At 50.6% G+C, this 22241-nt stretch overlaps 1 protein-coding gene across 1 annotated transcript in view; it reads left to right on the top strand.

The window, feature by feature from the left end:
• The window catches only part of COL22A1 (collagen type XXII alpha 1 chain), a 223280-nt gene that overhangs the window by 147606 nt on the left and 53433 nt on the right, over positions 1-22241 (top strand). Inside the window, exons 40-44 of the mRNA XM_055545712.1 lie at positions 5465-5542; positions 15356-15391; positions 16264-16317; positions 16958-17002; positions 21140-21187. Coding sequence (XP_055401687.1) covers positions 5465-5542; positions 15356-15391; positions 16264-16317; positions 16958-17002; positions 21140-21187 — 261 coding nt within the window. The remainder of the gene's footprint in view (positions 1-5464; positions 5543-15355; positions 15392-16263; positions 16318-16957; positions 17003-21139; positions 21188-22241) is intronic.

Raw genomic sequence — 22241 nt, forward strand, 5'->3', positions numbered from 1 at the left:
AATTGTGACTCAGATTCTTGGCAGGGCTGCCAGAGGTCATTCATCATGTTCCCTCCTGAGCAAAAAGTTGATTTTGGTCAACAGCAAAATTTAGTACCTGACAAAATGCGAGTGATGATAGATTCACTTATTCAGGCATTCAGGGATTGGCTGTTAAAGGGCTGTTCCAGGCCCGACAGTAGGCATTGTGGATGCAGAACTGTGTAGATGCTGTGCCCAACATAGGGTCTGACTCCATTTAGGTACTTGACAAATATTTGTTGAACTAATGGATGAATGAATCAATGGATAATTTATTCTTTTAAGATACTTACATAAAAGTCAGAAGGTCAGACACAATGGGAGGGTGGTGTGCTAAAGTTAATGAATATACATTCAAATGTCTTCCGAAGGCTGAGAGGCGGGCAGGCAGAGGTGGGTTTATAGAAATGAAATGATTGGGCTGAGTTTTAATTGGTGGGTAAGTATTTGGAAATAATGGAAACTGTGAGAGACTTTATTTTGAGGGGCTCCAAAATCACTGCAGATGGTGACTGCAGACATGAAATTAAACAATGCTTGCTCCTTGGAAGAAAAGCTATGATCAAGCTAGGCAGCATATTAAAAAGCAGAGACATTACTTTGCCAACAAAAGTCCATCTAATCAAGGCTATGGTTTTTCCAGTAGTCATGTATGGATGTGAGAGTTGGACTATAAAGAAAGCTGAGCACCTAAGAATTGATGCTTTTGAACTGTGGTGTTGGAGAAAACTCTTGAGAGTCCCTTGGACTGCAAGGAGATCCACCCAGTCCATCCTAAAGGAAATCAGTCCTGAATATTCATTAGAAGGATTGATGTTGCAGCTGAAACTCCAATACTTTGGCCACCTGATGCAAAGAATTGCCTCATTTGAAAAGACTGTGATGCTGGGAAAGATTGAGGGCAGGAGGAGAAGGGGACAATAGAGGATGAGGTGGTTGGATGGCATCACCAACTCGATGGACATGAGTGAGTAAGCCCTGGGAGTTGGCAATGGACAGGGAAGCCTGGCGTGCTGCAGTCGATGGGGTCGCAGAGAGTCGTACACAATTGAGTGACTGAACTGAACTGAGGTATTTGGAAGCTTAGAACCTGGATGAAAGAAGACCCACATGTGAGGATCAGCTGGTTCAAGAAGCAGGAGTGTGGACAGTTACTTAGAAGAGCACAAACTGCAACATGGGTGTGGTTTAGCTTGCAGCTGTTACGGTTTTGTGTTGTGCATAAAATATAGCCTTGGGAAGAAGAAAGGAGGCAAGCTAAAACAAAGTACAAGGGACATCCACTCCCTTGTTAACTTTCTTTTTTTTTTAAGTTTTTATTTATTTTTGGCTGTGCTGGGTCTTCATTGCTGCACTCGAGTTCTCTCTAGTTGCAGTGAGTATGGACCACTCTCTAGTGGTGGAGTGCAGGCTTCTCATTCAGTGGCTTCTCTTACTGCAGAGCACAGGCTCTCAGGGCACGGGCTCAGTAGCTGTGGTGCACGGGCTCAGTTGCCCTGAGGCATGTGGGGTCTGCTGGAACCAGGGATGGAACCCGTGTTCCCTGCATTGGTGGGCAGATTCTTAACCACTGGACCACAAGGGAAGTCCCTATATTAACTATTTTAAAGGAGAAACGGGTGCAAAAGAATATGGATTTTTCTAAAATGTATAGTGCTTAGTTTATTTTTTCTAACTTGGCTTCTAACTTGGCTAACTAACTTCTAACAAAGCTAGTGGAGGTGATGGAATTCCAGTTGAGCTATTTCAAATCCTGAAAGATGATGCTGTGAAAGTGCTGTACTCAATATGTCAGCAAATTTGGAAAACTCTGCAGTGGCCACAGAACTGGAAAAGGTCAGTTTTCATTCCAATCCCAAAGAAAGGCAATGCCAAAGAATGCTCAAACTACTGCACAATTGCACTCATCTCACACACTAGTAAAGTAACGCTTAAAATTCTCCAAGCCAGGTTTCAGCAATACATGAACTGTGAACTTCCAGATGTTCAAGCTGGTTTTAGAAAAGGCAGAGGAACCAGAGATCAAATTGTCAACATCTGCTGGATCATCGAAAAAGCAAGAGAGTTCCAGAAAAACATCTATTTCTGCTTTATTGACTATGCCAAAGCCTTTGACTGTGTGGATCACAATAAACTGTGGAAAATTCTGAAAGAGATGAGAAATGGTCTTTCAGAGATGGTCTCTCTGAAAGAGACCACCTGACCTGCCTCTTGAGAAACCTGTATGCAGGTCAGGAAGCAACAGTTAGAACTGGACATGGAACAACAGACTGGTTCCAAATAGGAAAAGGAGTACATCAAGGCTGTATATTGTCACCCTGCTTATTTAACTTATATGCAGAGTACATCATGAGAAACGACATGAGAAGGACAGTAGTGTCTGATGCCTGGAGCAAAGAGAACGGGGAGGCAAGTGAGACTCGAAGCCCTGGCAGCTTTCAGACAGGGTTGAAGAGCAACATTTAGATGAGGGTCATAGGGTGTGTGATCAGTTGGTGGACATCTTTGTAACTGGTTGGTGGTAAGGTAATAGGGTGATGTTTGGAAATCTTAATCATCAACCTTCTGGTTCCAACCAGTCTGGTATCCACATGCTGGTCAGCATCCTCTAACGCGAGGGGATCTTGGTTTCTGCACGACAGCTCAGAAGTGCATGGCAGGTTTTTATGTATAGCCCTTCAGGAGAAACTAGGAGTCCTGCAACTCTGTCTCACTGCTCAGCCACTGTTTAGGTCATCGTTACTTTTCTTGCTTGACTGCGTTTCCTTTGTTGCCGTTCTTTGCTTTCTTTCCATTTTCCTGTTTTTGCTTCCCCTCTCTTCCCTAATTAGTAACTGCTTGAATCTGCTCTCTGGGACTTGGGGAAGCCAGCCAAGAAGCGAGGACAGGACGTGGAGCGAGGGAAGACCCCGGGAGGCCCTGCAGGCTCCTGCTCACTTTCAGTGCCCCCGCCTTTTTCTTTGACCCTCTCTGTCCTGTGGGGAGCAGGGGCAGCGCAAGGGCAGGAATAAAGTTTTGGACAGAGAGGTTAGTCGTGAACCTGCGGGGGAGCATGGTTTTAAGGGGGACTCGGTCTCGGTCCTGAGACTGGACTTGCAGTCGCTCGGCGGCAGTGTGAACTCCTCTGCTGCCCTCTCACCGTCCAGGGTTCTGGCGAGGGACCTGGCACTGATCGTATCTCTCTTAGTTCATTGCACTTTTTTCCACCTTCGCTTTATTTCTTGACTTCCGCCCCTCCCCGCCTTCCCCCTGCACACAAATCAGCTTTTCTGGCAGTCCCAGAATCAGCCACATCATTTTATTCTAAAGAAACAGGACGCACCATGTGGGGCTCTGAAGAGGATTTCTCGGGGACTGTTTGCAGAGGCGAGGGTGGGCCAGAGGGAGGCTGTGGTCCTGAGGACACATGGCCACCTTGGGCCTGGGGGCAGGAGGGAAAGAGACAGTGTTACCAGAGTTTAGGGAGCGTTTAGGCTGTGGTTCATTTCTTTCGTGAGAACTTCACAAGCCTGTTTCGATCTCTCTCCTGAATTTAGCACAGAGCATTGGAAATGGACAGGGCCCCTGAATGAGTCATCTTTGGTCGTGGAGCCAGATTGCAGTTTGCTGTGAATAAACAACCAACATTTGTTGAATGAATATATAACTTACAAACTCGTGCAAGCAACAGTCACACTGCAGGAAAAACAAATCATCTTGAAGCATTATTTTTATGAAAGGTCCAGGTGTAAAGTTTTCAAATTCAGATGGTGGTTGCAGGGGAAGCCAGTTATTAATAGGATTTTCATTTAATGCTTAAAAACATAAGCCTCGATGAAGCAGTGTTGCCTAGCAATGTCAGGTTCTACCTGGAATGAATTTGTTGCACGTTATCTAATTGGCTCTTCGTGACGACCTCCTAAGGCTACTTCCATTTGCCATACAAATTAACTCACCCCGGAGATGGTAAGTGGCTTGAATAGGGTCACCTCCCATTTCAGTATTAGGCTTGGCTACCATCTGCTGACCTAATATAGGGGTACAGTCTGTTACATGAAATTGTGTGGGTCCTGTGTGCTTTGGATTGGGTTTATTTTGGAATTTAGAAAAGTAGTAATTTATAAGTGATGAAAATAGCATTTACTGTGGTGTGTGCGGCAAAATTCCTCTTCAAACTCATTATAATGATGCCATGCTGCTGCTGCTGCTGCCTCTAAGTCGCTTCAGTTGTGTCTGACTCTCTGCGACCCCATAGACGGCCGCCCACTAGGCTCCCTGGGATTCTCCAGGTAAGAACATTGGGGTGTGTTGTCATTTCCTTCTCCAATGCATGAAAGTGAAAAGTGAAAGTGAAGTCTCTGAGTCGTGTCCTACTCTTCGCAACCCTATGGACTGCAGCCCACCAGGCTCCTCCATCCATGGGATTTTCCAGGCAAGAGTACTGGAGTGGGGTGCCATTGCTTTCTCCAATAGTGATGCCATAGAAATGTGTAAATATCCATGAAAAAGGGGATGTCTAAAGATTTTAATTAGCCTTCAAGTCAGTACAAGTCAGCTTTTGCTGCCTGATGAGTTAGGGTAAACACTTGTTTTCAGAGGTTGAGAATTTTGAAATTGTGGATACAAAGGTATGACCGTCTCAGTGTCCTTCTATAGAAAGTAGCAAACAGAATTCCTCCCCTGCTTTCCTTTCCTTCTCCTTTTTCTCGCCTGATCAAAGTCCAGAATGATGGGCACCTGAGACCAGCAACAACCACAGCAGCTGAAGTGCATTGACTGCCATGCCAGGCACTCTGTTCTCGTGATCTCTGAACAAACATAGCCTCTGCTGGCCCTGCAGCTCCTGGTATACCCTGGCCTTCGTAAATGAAGGAAATTGTTGCCCTCTGAAGCTGGCAGTTACCAAGTGTTGAAACCAGAACTTAAACCTACACTCTATTAACCACCATGCTTGAAGGCAGAGATTGTATCTCAGTCATTCTTGCCCCTTGCAACCCCTGGGAAAGTGACTCACAAAATATAGGTACTTGGTACATTATTGGCAAAATGATGAATTCATTTATTGATGATGTGGGGATTGGGTTGAAATGTGGCTGCATGGTCAACTCTGGGGTGAGTTCAGGATGGTGGCAGGAGAAACATGGAGAAAGCTCAGTAAAACTTGAAATTGTGGTCACCTGTGGTGGGCTGATATTGTTATAATCAATCTGGAGCCATGGGCAGCAGCAGGGCTCAGTCTCTGCCGAAAGGTGGGGGTCACAGTTGGTGACTGTGGTCCAGGCGTGTTGGACTGAGTGGGATGCTGGCAGCTTGGATGAACTCCAGGGGGCGTGCAGAGTGAGGTGCTGGGAGAGACGCTGGCTGGAGGGTGTGGTCCAGACAGTGGGAGGAACAGACCTGCCTTGCACCTTTGCTCTCTCCTGCCCAGGGCTGACGTCTTGACTGTGTTGTTTTCTCTTTTCAGGGGGACCGTGGTGCGCCTGGGATCCCCGGCTCTCCTGGCAACCGTGGAGAGCCAGGCATGGCGGTCGCTGGCCCTCCGGTGAGTCTTTATTCACTCGGCACCTCCTTGCTCCAGGACACACAGCCGGGGCCTGCTAGGACCGCAGGGCCGCTCCTTTCCGGGCTGATCTGGTGGTGGGTCGTGATCCCCGGGTCAGTCAGGCTATAGGCCTGTCCACTGTGGCTGATGCTGTTACTGTAACCTGGTGTATTTCTTATGGGAATAAGGCCTCTGGGGAGACCAAGACGCATCCTTTCAAAGAGGAGCGAGAGAACAAAGCTCATTAAGAAAAGAAAAGGGAGGAAAAAAGGACTCACTGTCCAAACTTGGCAAAACCTGAGTGGAAGCCAGTGGGCCTGAGCTGGTTGGGCGAGGGGTGTGGTCTTGGAGGAGTGACTTGCCTTCATGCTCTTTCAGGCAGAGGTGAGTTCATTATCCCTCTCCAATTAATGTATCGCTGAGGACATCAATAGAATCAAGAAAGGTTTTTTCTTTTTGTAATAATTTAATTTTATTTATTTATTTCTGGATTTGCTGGGTCTTCATCGCCATGAGGGCTTTTCTCTAGTTCCGGCAAGTGGGGGCTACTCCGTAGTTGGGGTGCTCAGGCTTCCCTGTGGCGGCGTCTCTTGGTGCGAGCACACAGGCTGGAGGGCACACAGGCTGGAGGGCACGCGGCCTGCGGTAGTTGGGGCAGTGGGTTCAGTAGTTGAAGCTCCCAGGCTCTAGAGCACAGGCTCAGCAGTTGTGGGCCATGGGCTTAGTTACTGTGGGACATGTGGGATCTTCCCAGATCAGAGAGTGAACCTGTGTCTCCTGCATTGGCAGGCAGATTCTTTACCACTGAGCCACCAGGGAAGCCCCCAAGAAAGGTTTTTATCTCCAAAATAAAATCCTGTGACATGGTCTTCGGATTGGTGGTTTTGGTGGATAATTCACATCAGTCTACTAGGAAGCTCCAACACTCAGTGGTTTTCTGATATGGCTGCTAAACCTCACAGAATCCCAACTGCCTGTGTATCGTTGATGATGTCGTCGTCATTATCTTAACCCAGAAGCACGATCAGACTTTACTCCCAGTAAACAAAATCTGAATATTAACTGGAGCAACTCATGGCCTGATCTCTGCTTGGTTTCTCACTCAAGAAACAGAGTAGCAGTGTGCCTGGTTTGTCTCTCAAAGATCTTGAGAGGAAGTCCAGTGTATTACACTGTGTGTGCAGTCACTGAGTCGCATTCGACTCTTTGCCACACCGTGGGCCTCCTCTGGATTTCCCAGGCAGGAATACTGGAGTAGGTTGCTATTTCTTTCTCCAGTGCTATCTTCCCGACCCAGGGGTTGAACCCTTGTCTCCTGCTTCCCCTGCATTGGCTGGTGGGTTCTTGACCACTGAGCCACCTGGGAAGCGCCGTTACCCACAGCACCACTTGTTAAGTAAAAGCCCTCCTCCTTGCCCTGGTGCTGCTGTTAGCCCTCTCACTCTCTCCCTGAAATTCCCCCCAGGGACCCTCGACTCTGTTCTCTTCCTCCCAGAAATGACCACCTCGCTTCCACTCCACTCCCAGCAGTGGGGCTGCCTTCAAGGCGGGAAGACCAGTGCCTTGTGTCTTCCTAAAGGTCCCTGGAAAACAGGGAGAAGGCAGGTGGTATCCTCTTGGAAATGTCCAGTTTTAATCTGTTTTTCTTAATTACTCTGCTAAGATTTCTGATGAAAAAGAACCCTCTATTGCATCAGCTTTATCTTTTGTCTCTGGCTGTCTTTTTTACAATCTGTTGGTAACTAGAAAAAACAATATGGAAAGAGATGTAGTAAAGACATGCAGCAGGTTCAGGCTTTCTTTTTGTTTCAGAAATCCTGCTTTTAATTGGGCCTTCTTTGCCGGAGTCAGAATTCTGAGTCCTGCAGGCGTTAGCTGCTTAGAAGAGAAACTGTGATCTGGAGTGGTCCCACCGTCATTTTATGGGCCTCTGCATGTCCCGTCCACTCCCCAGGGATTCACCATAGGAAAACCTTAATCAGAAAGCCAGGCAGCAGAGGAGGACGCTTGTCACCCCACCTCCCACCTCAGAGCCATGAAATCGCCCCTGAAATACGTCCCTACCCAAGTGATTCCACCTGAAAAGTAATTGGCTGCCTCTAGCCGAGAGGCCACAAGTCAACTGCTCCGGGTCCTTCCTCCACTTCTACTGATTAAAAGCTTCTGTGGTGGGTGAGACCTTACGGAGCTTCCATAAATCCTGTCTTTGGCTGCTGGCCCGGGCTCCTTCCTGGTGGCTGGGCCGTCTGTGTGAGGGTTCAGGGGGGTGTGGAGGTGGAGCGGGGCTGATGACAGGGTGTGAGTGCACCCCTCATGCCCCCGGGCTCGGCAGCCCCCTGCCACGGGCTGAGTGGTCTGTGTCTGGTGCTGGGTCCAGAGCGTCCACATCCTCAACCCTTCCGTCCTGTGAAAGCTGGTTTATCCTTTGTTGAAGTCTGGGCTTCTGCATTAGCATCTGCCGGAGATCAGGATTCAAGGGCTGCAGGTTTATTGGGGAAAATTATCTCAGAAATCACCCCTGGGGAGTGGCATCCTCCCCCGACAAGGCCCTGGAGATGCAAGTGCAGCTGCAGAGGTGTTCTACAGAAGTCTGGGCAGAGCCAGGGTCGACTCCTGGTGGGAGTCAGTGAAGGCTGCTCCGGGGTACGGGGGTAGGGGGGCTGGAACTCGGGCGAAGCATCCCCTTGTGGCTACAGATGCTCCAGGGCAGGCACCTCAACCAGAACCTGCCAGGTGCGTGCGTGCCTAGAGGTGCTGGTGAGGGTCACTGAAGGTGTCTAGGGCTTCCCTGGTGGCTCGGTGGTAAAGAATCCTCCTGCAATGCAGGATGACACAGGTTCAGTCCCTGGGTTGGGAAGATCCCTTGGAGGAGGAAATGGCAACCCGCTCCAGGCTTCTTGCCTGGGAAATCCCACGAACAGAGGAGCCTGGTGGGCTACAGTCCATGGAGTCGCAGAGAGTCAGACACCACTGAGTGATCATACTCGTACTGAAGGTGTCTGCTTCTTCAGTGTTCTCCAGGTAAACCGTCTGAGGCTCAGAAGGTGAGGAGACTTGGCTGATGTAACACAGCTAGTCCAGGGCCAGGATCATCGCTTCCAGTCCTCCGAAGCCAGTTCTCTTCCTCTGCTTCAGCTGGCCTGTGGCTTCCCCAGCGTGGGTGGGATTGCTCATTTCCATCACCTCCTCATATTAAGGCTGGGTTCCTCTGGTCCCTCCTCCTGTGGCTCTGTGCTCCAAGGCTTGGGCATCCATGAGCAGCACTCACCCCACCTGGAAGGGAGCCCGAGGCTTTCTCTGCCAAGCTCTGCGCATCACCAGGCAGGGGACAGGATGGAGAGGCAATTGTTTGGCATTTCAACTGCTCCCTTCAAGACATTAACAAAACATCCCTTTTATCTTAAGGTTGCCTGGGATCTTCCTTATCGGGGTCTGATAAGCTTGCAAACGACCCAGTTAGGCCTGAGGGCAGATCAAAGTGCTGTTGAACTTCACTGAGCCTCTGAGCCTGAGGTCAGCGAGGGCAGGGCTCCCCCAGCAGCACCCCAGGACCCCGGCCTGAGCAGTAGTTTCTAGATCAAGGGTATAGGGAGGGTTGTAGTGCGGTCATGTTGGTAGTAACACCTAGAAGCTTGCCTTGAACCTTTAAATGCCATAAAACTCCTCCCCTAACATCTTTTTCAGCCTCCGTTGCCTGGAATCACCTCTTCTTTCTCTGTCTTCAGCGTTCCCTCTCTGGAGTCACTTGTTCTGACTTTGCCCAGACACTGAGGGTTCACATACAAAGAAAACGAGCTCGCAGGCCTTTATAGACCTACAGACTGTGGGAGAGAGGAAGCATGGCGCTGATAATGAGGGGAAGCATCTGTCAGGTTTCCTGAATGGAGCCGTTCTTTTTCCCACTCCCCCCTCTTCCAGGGAGTAATAGAACAAGAATGGAAATGAAAGCCACTAAAAGCTGGAGCGCTCATGACCACAGCTCACATGGCCTGCCCACTTGCAGCGTCCAGCTCTGAGCAAGATAGCCACATCCATCCCCTCACTCAGCTCATGGGATCCTCTCACCCAGTCCTCCCAGCCACCCTGCCAAACAGATCCTGTTCTCTCTTTCATTTTACGAATGAGGGAATTCACATAAGAGATGTGACATTTGCCTGAAGTCATAGTTAGGACGTCGGGGAGCTAGGATTGGACCCCAGCGTTCTAGCTCCATGCAGATGCCCTTAGCTGCTCTCCAAGCTAGGGCAGCAGTAGAGCAGGAGTTCACGTTTACATGGTCCTTGTGCCAGACTTGCCCGGTGGTGCTAGTGGTAAAGAATCCACCTGCCAAGGCAGGAGTCTCAGGAGATGCGGGTTTGATCCCTGGGTTAGGAAGATCCCCTGGAGGAGAGCATGGCAACCCACTCCAGTATCGTTGCTTGGGAAATCCCATGGACAGAGGAGCCTGGCAGGCTACCGTCCATGGTGTCGCAGAGAGTCGGACACGACTGAGTGACCGAGAACACACTTTCCTTCGTGCCAGGGTCATCTCACACGCGTCGCTGCTTTTTAACTACTGACTTGTGAGTCTCGCTGTTGCTTCTGTTCGTATGTCTTGTCTCCTGGTTGAGTCCAGTTCCTTTGGTTCTGAGAACCACACCACCGCTCCTGCCATCCCCAGGTCAGGCTGGCCTGTTGCCCTTCTAAAGGAGTGTGTGCAGACAGGTAGCCCCATCTCACCCAGCTGCTACTTGGGGACACCAGGCATTTCTCGGCAGTCACCCCAAGGACTTGGGACAGGTGCTGCAGCTTCATTCACGCCCAGTGCTCCCATCCTGTTCTGTGCACAGCGAGGTCCCCTGGGCTGCAGAGGAGGGGCTGTGCACCGCCCCGGACCCCAGGAATGTGCTCAGTCGCTTCAGTCGTGTCCGACTCTTTGTGACCCTATGGACTGTAGCCTGCCAGGCTCCATGGGATTCTCCAGGCAAGAATTACTGGAGTTGGTTGCCATGCCCTCCCCCAGGGGATCTTCCTTGAACCCATGTCTCTTAAGCCTCCTGCGTTGGCAGGCGGGTTCTTTACCACTAGTGCCACCTGGGAAACCCAGGCCCCAGGCCCCTTGTATAACCAGGAGCTGAGTATCCCAAATATCCTAATCTTGGCTTTTCGATTGAAGTCTCAGGGGGACCCCTCTGTTGTTGGAAGAAAAAAAGGTTTTAAATAAATTTCTACTCTCCTTTCCAATTGAAAATGCTCCTTTCTAAACTCAACAAGGCTTTTTGAGGTTCCTGTAATGGTTTCCAAGGCATACTGAGCGCTTACACAAATGGGCAAAGCTCCCGTGCATGGCTTCGCAACCCATCGCCTTCCGCAGTCTTCTCAGTGGTCCTAGGAGCCCGAGCTGTGATTGTGTTCAGCTTACAGATGAGGAAACTCAGGCTTGGAGAGGTTCAGACAGTGGGCCTGGCTCAATCTGCTGATGAAAGGCAAAGCAAGTGTTTGAACCTGCCCCGGGAGCCCAGCAAGTAGCTTGGTACCCATGAGCCCTTCAGATAAAAGATGATGGAGAATAAAATGGGCTGTGTCTTTAGATAGATATCTATGGGAGGAGGAGCAAGGCAGAGGGGGCCAAATTTCAAGTTTAGATTCCTATAAATTGCAATTTTTTTAATTGATGAAACAAGATTTATTGTTAGGTCTTACGGAGCTTCCCACGGTCTGGACTTTGCTCACAGAATAGCTCAGTGCTTCCTGGTCCCCGTGTTGCCTGTACACCCATATTTGGGCCTCAAGGCTGGAGCGAATTCAGGTTTGATCTTTCTGACAAGACTTCACAGGCTGTGTGTCCTTCCAGCAGGAGGTATCTGACGTCTGGTGGTGTCTTGTCCTGACGTTCACAGCCTTTGATGTCCAAGCCTTAGATCAATTAGCACATCAAGGCTTGCAAATTGGTGCTCTTTTAGTTCAATCAGTTCTTTTATGTACTAGCTCCAGTCCTTCTACGTGGAGAGGTGTTCCCTCATTTATAATTTGGATACCCAGTCGAACCCTTCCTATGGAAGGCCGATTATAATGTTTTCCTGTTAATTATTTTCAAATAACGACTTGGTTCCCTGGTATCTCGCAGAGATGATCAATGAGGTGTTTTTGGTTTTTTATCAATAATTTTGAACTCAGATTTAAACACATTCAATTTGTTTTAATGTGCGGCAGATATTCTTCCTTTTGCTGTCCAGATTGTCTTATTTTATGCAAATAGGAGCCTCTTCGGGTTGACCCTAAGTACTTTTAACACATGCCTAGCAGTCTTTGGGCTTCCCAGGTGGCGCTAGTGGTAAAGAAAAAGTGCAAGTGAAGGTTGCTCAGTCGCGTCCGACTCTTTGTGATCCAATGGACTGTAGAGTCCATGGAATTCTCCAGGCCAGAATACTGGAGTGTGTAGCCTTTCCCTTCTCCAGGGGGTCTTCCCAATCCAGGGGTCAAACCCAGGTCTCCCACATTGCAGGCAGATTCTTTACCAGCTGAGCCACAGGAGTAAAGAACCTGCCTGCCAATGCAGATGTAAGAGATGCTGGTTGGTAGTTTCCCTGATCTTTGGAGTGATAGAATGTTCCAGATTTGAATATATTCCTTGTCCAGATCTGGGATCAGTCATTTCTCCGAGGAGTTGTAGTTCCTTTTAAGTGGAACACGGTATCAAAGGCCAAAATATGTGTGTTGGGTAAAGAGACCCTTGAACAAAGCCATCAGAGGGCATGATCTCAGAAATAGGGCCATTATTGTGGAACACGTGTTTAGGCTTCAGATTTCAGACCGACATTGGGAAGTCATTACACAATCCCTCCTCCACAGCACACTCCGCTATTTTTTAAAAGTATAGTAGCAAGATAGCTGTGGGGATTCCTGTTACGGGCCAGGCACCGGTCCCGTTCTCTACTTAGAGGATCTTCTGCTTCTGATCATAGGAGCCAAGGTGATCACCCAGCTTTGTGTTATAAATAAGGAAGCTGAAGCTCAGAAAAACAAAGTAATGTGCTCAAGCTCAAACAATTAATAATTGATAGAACTAAGATTTGAAATGAAGACCTTTTTGACAACCAATTCCATCCTTCACATGTGGATGTTCTATTAAATGACGGATGAGAGGAATCCAACACTTAGTCTGATGAACAAGTCAAATGCTTGAGGTACATCTTGGAGTTCAATTTAGAAACAAAAAGTGCCTCTAAAATCTGTCAGCATTCCCCAGGCCAGTAATAAACTGTCCTTAAGCCCTTTCCTTGAGCAGTAAGTATACAGCCTCAGTAAGGAGCTACTATGGTAGGAATGAAATTTGGATGTATGTATATTGGTCCACGGGTGCCATTGACCTTCATCTTGACGAGAGCGTGAAAGCTCATGGAGGGGGAATTGATCTGTGAGTAAGGGAGATTCCAGGTGGGACTCTGAGTCCATTGTCTTCTCTTTAAAAAAAAAAAATTGTTTACTTGTTTATGTTTAGCTGCGCTGGGTCTTCATTGCTGCACGAGGGCTTTCTCTAGTTGCAGAGAGTGGGGGATACACCCTGATTGCAGCGCTTGGGCAGCCCTTTGCGGTGGCTTCCCTTGTTGCGGAGTATGGACCCGACGTGCCTGGGCTTCAGTAGCTGAGGCTCTGGGGCTCTGGAGCAGAGGCTCGGGAGTTGTGCACACAGGCTTAGCTGCACTGTGGCCTGTGGAATCTTCCCGGACCAGGGATTGAACCCGTGTCCCCTGGCTGCCACGCCTGGTGTATGTGAGGCTCTCAGTAAATATTTGCAGAGTGCAATAAGGAAAGTACTTCATGTATTACTCTTAAAGAAATCTTCTACGAGGGTTAAAAGGACTGTTTGTGTTTCTTGAGAGGAGTTTTTAGGTTGATATGAGTAAAGTACTGGAGTAGGAAATGGCAACCCACTCCAATATTCTTGTCTGGAAAACTCCATGGACAGAGGTGCCTGCTGGGGCTCCAAGAGGTCCCAAAGTCCATGGGGTTGCAAAGAGTCCCACTACTGAGCACCCCCCACCGACCCCCACATTGCGAGGCAGATTCTTGCCCACTGGACCACCAGGGAAGCCCGGAGCCCACTGTCTTCTTACCTGCTTGACTTAGTCCTCTGTAGGTTTCCCCTAGTTTAGTGCTCAAGTCTACACTGAAAATGATGCTTATTTTATTTTATTAGGAATTTCTGGGACATATTTAATGGGCAGGCTTTTAGGTTACCTGGTCTGTCGTGCTGTCTGGGACCTGTGCCTTTGTGTGAAGGCTCTTCTCCCTCTTTGGATATCTCGGAGGTTCTCCCGGGCGGCGCTTCAGGGACACGCAGGTGCCCGGGACCGAGAACGGGTGGTGGGACTCACCGCACCTGGAGAATGACTCGCGATGTGGCTTGGGCTGTCTCTTTGTCTCTTCCGGCCTTAGTTTGATCATCAATGATGAGGATGATAACACTTTATTTTCAAGTTCTCATACCATAAAATTTTAATTTTAGCAGCATGCCCTGTGCTATGCTCTTCTGTGTCCAGCTATTCCCGGGGTGGTGCTGAGTCCTGGAGAGTGCGTGCTGAGCACCCCCAGGACAGAGGAGAGAGGGCAGACGGGCCTGGAAGCAATGACAGTACCAGACGGGGTGACCTGGGGGCTGGGGACCGGTTCTAACGAGCCCACTGGGAGAAGCCTGGGACATGTCCAAGTGCCGACATCTATACTGGGAACACATGTGTGGCAAGGAGAACACGTCCAGGCAGGAGGGCAGGGCGGTGTCTTCTCTGCAGAGGCGAAGGCTTGGGGCCCAGGGCCAGTGCCGCTCACTCGGGGCCTGACACTCGACGCTAGTGCCTCAGGCAGGGTGCGCATCTTCAGTGCAGCTCGGGAAGCCAGGTTGTAGGCTGCTCACACGTGTGGGATGGCAGACCGTGGCAGATGTGTGTGTGTGCGTGCACACACATGTATCTGTATATGTGCGTGCATGTGCAGGAAGGGGTACCACTGCAGCCTCAGCCATGCAGCCCACTCTGGGGAGTCTAGACGTGCCCCTTCCCCCACCCATCCCGCCCAAGCAAGCAGGGCATGCAGCGCAAGAATGCTGAAATGCAGGGTCCACTCCACACCAGGGCTAGAGATGGGCTAGGCGTCAGACACCCGCTGGCTGCCAGGATGGGGCAGCACCAGTGCAGGGCAGGTGGAGAAGGTTCCAGAAGGATCCCCACACACAGCGATAGTGGGTGCATGAGAGGGGGTGACGCTGCCTTACAGATGCAGGAAGCCATTAAAAAGAATGACATTGCCATTTGCAGCAACATGGGTGGACCTAGGGATTGTCATAGTGAGTGAAGTAAGTCAGGCAGAGAAGTAGAAATATCATATGCCATCCTTTATATGTGGAATCTGAAAAGAAATGATACAAATGAACTTACAGAACAGCATCTGACTCACAGACGTATGGTTGCCTGGGGGAAAGGATGGGAGGAAGGGATAGAGTTTGGGGTGGACATGTACACACTGCTGTATTTAAAGTAGATGGCCAACAAGGACCTACTGTCTAGCACAGGGAACTCTGCTCAAGGTTATGTGGCAGCCTGGATGGGAGAGGAGTTTGGGGGAGAATGGATACATGCATATGTATGGCTGAGTCCCTTTGCTGTCCACCTAAAACTATCACAACACTGATAATCAATTATACCCTGATACAAAAATAAAAAGCTTTCTCTTAAAAAAAGATGGGAGGGCGTTAGCTTTTCCTTAAGGACCCAGCCTTACATTTAAACAGACGTTTCACTTCCAGTTTGCTTACTTACTTGTTTGTTTGTTTCTTAGGGCCCCTCTGGACCACCAGGAGAAAAAGGTCCTCCGGTACAGTATGACTTAAATACAGGGCTGTGTCTTGATGGGAGAGATTATGTGCTAATCAAAGCCATTTGAAGTTGGAGAGGCCAGCAAAGACAGTAGTTTAAAAAAAAAAAAAAACTTTATACAGTGCACACTCTCGAAGATACAGGCACTCACCTGTGGAATGGTGGAGTCAGGAGGCGGGTGGTCCAGTGCCCTGAGCTCCAGTGACAGCTGGGCAGACTGGCACTGCCTTTGCTTTTCGCCACCTCTGCTTCCCTCTAGACGGACAGCTGTGGTTTCACGCATGTCATCACGTTGCCAGAGGAAGTAATTTTGAATCCCAGCTTCACTGCCCCCAGCCACAGAGCCAGGAGCCAGTGACGGTGCTCTTTTAATCTGTGAGGCGGGCGGGAAGGTCTAGGAAGATTCCTGCAGGAAGTGAGATCCGTAATTGAAAGATGATTTGGGCCGACTCCCAATACCATCTAGAAATTGTCAGCCAGGTGGCAACGACTTTCCAATAAAAATAGCTAACAGTCACCTGAGCGCCGGGCTCTGCACTGGTCCTCTCGCAGGTCAGTCTGTCCAGCCAGCGGGCCCCTGAGGCTGGTAATCGACCCTGCGCCTGGAGTGAGCTCAGGCCCGTCTCACTGCAGGAGTGAGAAGGGGGCCTGCGAAGGGGGCCTGGGCAGTCAGCCTCATGGGGAAGGTTTTCCAGAGCGTTCTATCTGTGTGTTGAAGACAGACCCTCCTCAAGCCCTGGCCGCTCTCAGGTACCTCCGTTCCATCAGATTGGTCAGAGCACCAGGCGGTTGGACAAGGAGAACCGACCCCAGGCAAGGGGGCCTTTGGATTTTGTTTTAAGTGTTGGGGGATGTCTTCTTTTTCTTTAGGGATCTCGAGGCCCGCCTGGGTTTCCCGGCCCCCAGGGACCAGCTGGCCAGGATGTAAGTAAAGGCAAGGGGTGCGGGTTGTGTCCCTGCCGACCCCCCTCCCCCTCCCCTGGCCTCCCTTGACCAGGAAACCCCGGGGGAGCTGTTTTGGGCCCCGAGCCCCGCCCGCTCCCCGGGGGCGTGTTGTGTGCTTGGCCTCTGTCCACGGTGGCCTCTAAGCGCTTGTGTCTGCTTGCACTTCTTGTGCTTCTGTGTGGTGCTGTCAGAACCGCGCAAGTTCCTGGCTCTATCCCACACAGCGCCTCCTGCTGTTTGGCCCTCCTCTTTTTCAAAGTTGGTCCTTCTGCCTGTGTTTGGAAAAAGACGGCCCGAGTTGAAGATCAGATGTGTGAGTGTGTGTCCACATGTGCACACACACGTACGCACTTTCAATTTTGTGTTTTGGCAAGGAGTTCTGAGAGGGGTGGCTTACTGTTCTGAACGTTTGCCCCGGTTGATATATCCTGAGAAGCTCTGGGTCTTCAGCCGAGGTTGGAAGCTGTGAGTTTTTGTTGGTGCCAGTCTTCATGGTCCGGTGATCTGTTTTCTCCTGAGTTGCGCTTGGCAGATAGAGAGGCTGTGGGAGAGAGTGGGCAGAGTGGATCAGGATTATGTGCTTAACAGAGTTAATGTGTTTCTTTCTTTCTTCTTTTAGGGTGTACCAGGAAATCCGGGAGAAAGAGGGCCTCCTGGCAAACCAGTATGTCATCTAACTGTTCTGGATGAATCTTGACCATCAGGGGTTCAGCCAGAATAAAATGCAACTCGGATGGCTCAAGAAGCTTTAAGAAGGGGCTTTTTACAAAGCTGTGGGCGGAGGGAACTAATCAGAGGTGGCTGTGTGATGCCCAGAGATAAACACAGAGGGAAGCCAGTACCACCATGTGCCCATATTCAGAGCCAAGAGAAAGCGGGAGCAGTGGGGACAGGGCTGCCAGATGGGAGCGAAAATTGTGGGTTCAAAGCCACTGCCAGGAAGCCTGGCCAGAGGCTGGGAGGGAGCAGTGCCCCCACCCCGGTTTCCCCGTGTGCCTCTCTTTGGGCCAGTTCACCTGAGCTCCAGAGGCAGGTGAGTCCCTGATACACCCCCAGGACTTGGAGCAGAAAGGGTGGATGGGGGCTGGGGGTGAGCAAATGGACAGGAGCCACTTCTTGTCCATGGCTAGTTCCTCACTGGCCTGTGTCCTGCCCTTTTTCTCAGTAATGTTAGTTCCTTCTGGTTTCCCCCCTGTTAGAGTAGAAGCTTCCTTTCCTCTCTCACAAGGAGAGCTACAGGAGCTTGCACAGGACGAGAGAGTCCTGAGCGTCTGGTCCCTGGCAGCATGGCGGGCTCTCGGCTCCGGCAGGCTTCCCTCGTGTGCAGTGCGTCCCCTCTGGGAACCCAGCCCCCAGATTAAGTTACCAACGCCAGAGATGCTCTGAAGGCTTAGCCAGCTCACCAGGCTATCAGTGGGCCCTCCAGGGAAGGAGCAGTGAGGATGAGTGGGTCTGGGTGGGCAGGAAGCCGCTGGGAAGATACAGGAGAAATCAGCCCTTTGAAACCTGCTGCCTGAGAAGGAAGAGACAGTGGCAGCCACGACTGGGGAGTCCCAGGCCTCGAGACTGGTTTCAGAAGCCAGGGAACTCCCCTGGGCAGAGGCTTGCCCTCAGGACGGCTGTCTGTCTGCTCTGCGGGCCCGGCCTGCTGCAAGTGTCAGTCAGGCAAAGAGCCAAGACCTGGAGGCCCCTGAGGGCGTGAGCATCTGTCTCTGCCTCGTCCAGGCTGCTGGGAACAGCAGACACCTGGACGGGCACCCTGGTCTCCTAGAAGGGTCCTGAAACTTCACTAAGACCCGCCAGAAGGGTGAGTGAAAAGTCTTGCTGGAGGTTGAGGGTACTTATTCATATGCTCCTCCTCCTTCACGGAGTCAGATTTGCAGCAGCCAAAAAAAGCTCACAGAATCCACCCTGGTACCCAAGTGCCAGTCCCTTGTGAAGTGGGTGGAAGAGTAAGGTTCAGGCCAAAGGCTGAAGGGGTTCAGATGACCTCTGCCAGATCCAGACCTTGATACCTCTGCAGAGAGAAGTGCATCCACCGAGTCCAGCGGACAGGATGGGCTCACCTTGACGTGACTCAACTGGTTTCCGGCAGAGACCGAGAGAACATCGGTCTCTCTTGACTACCTTTAAGTTCACAGAACCCCCTCCCCCAACGTGGTCCCAGGTGCTGCTGAGTCACTCTCAGGGTCTCTGCTCTCTATAATCAGACGAGTCACGTTCTCAGGGGTCCCCAGGACCCCCTTCAGGTTCAGTGACTCACCAGAAGGGCTCCCAGAGCTCAGGAGAGCTGTTACACTCAGGATGATGCTTTATCCCAGGGAAGGAGCCCCCAAGACACGAGGCTGAGGCCTCCACGTGTCTCCTCCCCACACTCGGCTCTCCCAGAAGTTGTGTGTAATCTGAATCCATGGGGGTGACCCCGAGTGGTCTGAAATTCAGTGGGTGTTGCCATCAAGGGACGCTCACCCAGACCAGGCGTGCCTCCCTGGGTGGTCTTGGTTACTCCACCATCTCCCGCCCTCCCAGAGGTCAGACTGGCCCCAGGCCCCCTGCAAGGACACTGTTAACTGCATGGCCCAAGGCCCTGGGTAAACAAAGCACCCTTATCAGGGAGGGCATTCCAAGGACTTAGTACATCTCTCCAGAGCAGCCGGGGCCAGACCTGTCTTGGGGATGTGCAGGGTTGGGACAACCAAGGCCTCTCCTGCAGTCACCAGCCCTCTGAGGGTGGACAGTGGGCCCTGGGTGGGGTTCCCCCAGGGCTGCACCCCTAGAATCCCTGTAGCAGGAGTCCCCTGTCTACCCTCGGGTGCTCTAGAAGCAGAGCCTCTGGTGGGGATTCTTGTGCCTAATGATTGATTAAGGTGAAACCTGTTAAGATTGAAGAAAACAGGGCATGGTGAGGGAAGAGGTGGTCGAAGCTGTGGGTTCAGCTGGAATCTAGCCTCAGCCTGATCCCACAGGGAGCTCTCGGGTGTGAGCAGCAAATAGAGCTAGCCCGTCAAGAAGCGGTTCTTACTCACCTCCACGTCAGCCCGTCATCAGTGGCTGTGTAGCTGACGTCTCTGTGACCAGCCAGCCAGCATCCTGGCAGCAGGTGGTTGGTGTCCAGGAGGTAATGACGGCCTGGGCAGGGCACAGACTCTCTCTCTTCACCCCAGCACTTCCCTCCCATCAACAACCGACTGGCCACTGCCCCGCACTGGCCTTGCTCCTGTGTATTCAGGCCTCTCTGAGGAGGCCCACAGAAATGGATCACAACAGGGTGTTAATTAAATTATCCCCCAGGGCACGCTGTACCTAGACGGGAAATCCACCCCTTCTTCTCTCTCTTCTAACTGATGCCCAGCCATGCTCATAGAGCTTTAACAACTCTACAGAGGGCTCAAATGACAGCGGAAAAATAGCCCCAAGAATACAAGGCCAGCAGTATAAAAATCTCCCAATTTGTAAAAGAAGGAAAAAAAACCTCCCAATTTGGACAGTATAAATCTTGCGTTATTAACTTGCCTGGAGAAAACATGCAATGTCAAAATAAAACCCCTCTCCCCTTTTAAAGTTTTACTCAATTAGTGTGTAGCATGGGTTGGCCTTCCTCCCCAGGGTTGGTCTCTGATAACTAAGGGTGTTCTAGGCTTTCTCCAGCAGATGCAGCCTAGGCAAGCTTTCCCTGCAGGCAAGGGGCCACTTCAGAACCTCCGATTCTGACTCAGCCCGACCCCAGTCTGTCTCAGGTGGTGTCCTCTTGCAACCCAGTTCAGTGATTAAATACTTGAGCATTTCAGCTTAGGAAGCATGACGTACACCCAGCCAGTGCCAAGGTTATCCTATGCGAACTTACACAATGCCTCTGCCACTATCTGCAGCCACAGGATGTGGCAGAAACTCCATGGAGTCAGGGAAAGTGGGGAAGCCAGGAAATTGTCTCTGTAACAGGCTAGACCTGATAAACCTGGACTCAATCAGAAGGAACCAGCCACCACAAGTCTATTAGTGGTCCCAGGCTTCCAACATTCTGGAGGAAGCCTGCCATCTTCCCTCTGGACCGTGGGCTCTCTGGCACTCCTTGTCCACTGCAATGTGCAGAAGTTTGCAGAGCAGCACGCCAGTCTCCGGTCCTTACCTAAGAATCCCTCGTCCCTTCAGCATCTGCCTTTGCATTTCCATTTTCCTTCCCAGCTTCCTGTCCCTTGCACCCTGGGCTGAACCCAGCCTCCACTCCACTTGGGCTCTGGGCCTGCCATGGTCATAACACGCCACTTCCCAACTCACTGTGGGTTTGAGTGTGAACTCGGGGACCTGCAGACTCCTTCACACCTTCAGAGGCTTTGTAATTACTCCTGATTTCTGAACTCCCCTCCTGAAGTTAGAGACTTCCAACTCATAAAGACGAATGAGGCTTAAAATGCTAGTTCACCTGGGGGAGCTGAAGGAATTGCTTTAGGTTCCTACTAGATGTGAAGGACAGCGGCAGCTATTACCCACCTGGAGTAAAGGACAACCCGCCCCCTTCATCTTCCACAGTACCCATAGGACTGCTGGTGGTGCTGGAAGGGGGAGGAGGGGCCAGCAGGAGAGAGAGGGCCAGGAAGGCCGGGACCAGAAAGTCTGATGTTAGTTAGGACTGCTCAGAAGGGCCTGCCTGTGGTTCCCAAGCGTGGGGTGTAGACCAGGCTCTTTGTGTCCTGTGTAGACATGTCACCTGTTACAGTCACATTTTGAAGGCTGCTTGCTGCAGAAGCATGGGATATGCGGTGTGCACTCGTGTGTATGTATTTATTTATTTTTACTTTGACAGGGCCCCTCTTCAGTACTGTCTCCAGGGGACGTAAATCTCTTGGTGAAGGTAAAAACATAAATGTGCATGCCTTTTGAGAGTTGTGAGGGGGAGACTGGAGATGTCAATAATATGGTCTTTCTTTTTTTATTTTGGTCTGAGCAACTACGTTAGAGTATAAACAACTATAACAACATTTGTTGAGAACATGCCGTGCCAGCAATGCGCTAAAATCCACTGTCCAGCACAGAAGCCACTGGCCACATGTGTGAATTTAAACTTGTTTAACTTAATGAAAAAAAAAAAAAAAAGATTCCGGTCTTTGGTCACACTAGCTACATCCTAAGTACTTACTGGCCACCTGTGGCTAGTGGCTGTCTTATTGGACAATAAGACCCGTTGTCACGGGAAATCCTTCCGGGTGGTACTATGGTTAATGCTTCACGTGCATCTCTCATGTCTGCAATTGCTCCATGAGGTTGGTACCATTTATGTCCTCGTTTTGCTTGTTAGTTGCTCAGTCATGTCAGACTCTTTGAAACCTCATGTTCTGCAACCTGCCAGGCCCCTCTGTCCATGGGATTCTCTAGGCAAGAACACTGGAGTTGGTAGCCATTCCCTTCTCCAGGGGATTTTAAGACTATGCTGGTGTGTTTCTGGTGCAGTCAGTTAGCACATCCGGCGGTTAACCAAAAGGTTGGTGGTCTGAGCCCACCCAGGGATGTATGTCACCCTTTATAGGGCTTCCCTGGTGGCTCAGACAGTAAAGAATCGGCCTGCAATGCAGGAAGCCTGGGTTTGATCCCTGCATCCGGGCTATCCCCTGGAGAAGGGAATGGCAACCCCCTCCAGTATTCTTGCCTGGAGAATCCCATGGACAGAGGAGCCTGGTGGGCTATAGTCCATGGGGTCGCAAAGAGTCAGATAAGACTTAGTGACTAGCACTTTGTTTGTTAGAAACCTGAGTCACCATGAGGGTCAGCGACTTTCTGGGAATAGAATCCACTCCTCAACGAGTCCAGAGACTGACTTTGGAGCCCACACAGGACTGCGTCCTAGGGTTCTGAAAAGACAAACCTGGGCAGAATACAGCAGGTTGGGTGAGGATCCTGCTAGTGCCAGG

The sequence above is a fragment of the Bubalus kerabau genome, chromosome 14 (genome assembly GCF_029407905.1).
Source record: "Bubalus kerabau isolate K-KA32 ecotype Philippines breed swamp buffalo chromosome 14, PCC_UOA_SB_1v2, whole genome shotgun sequence".
NCBI lineage: Eukaryota > Metazoa > Chordata > Mammalia > Artiodactyla > Bovidae > Bubalus > Bubalus kerabau.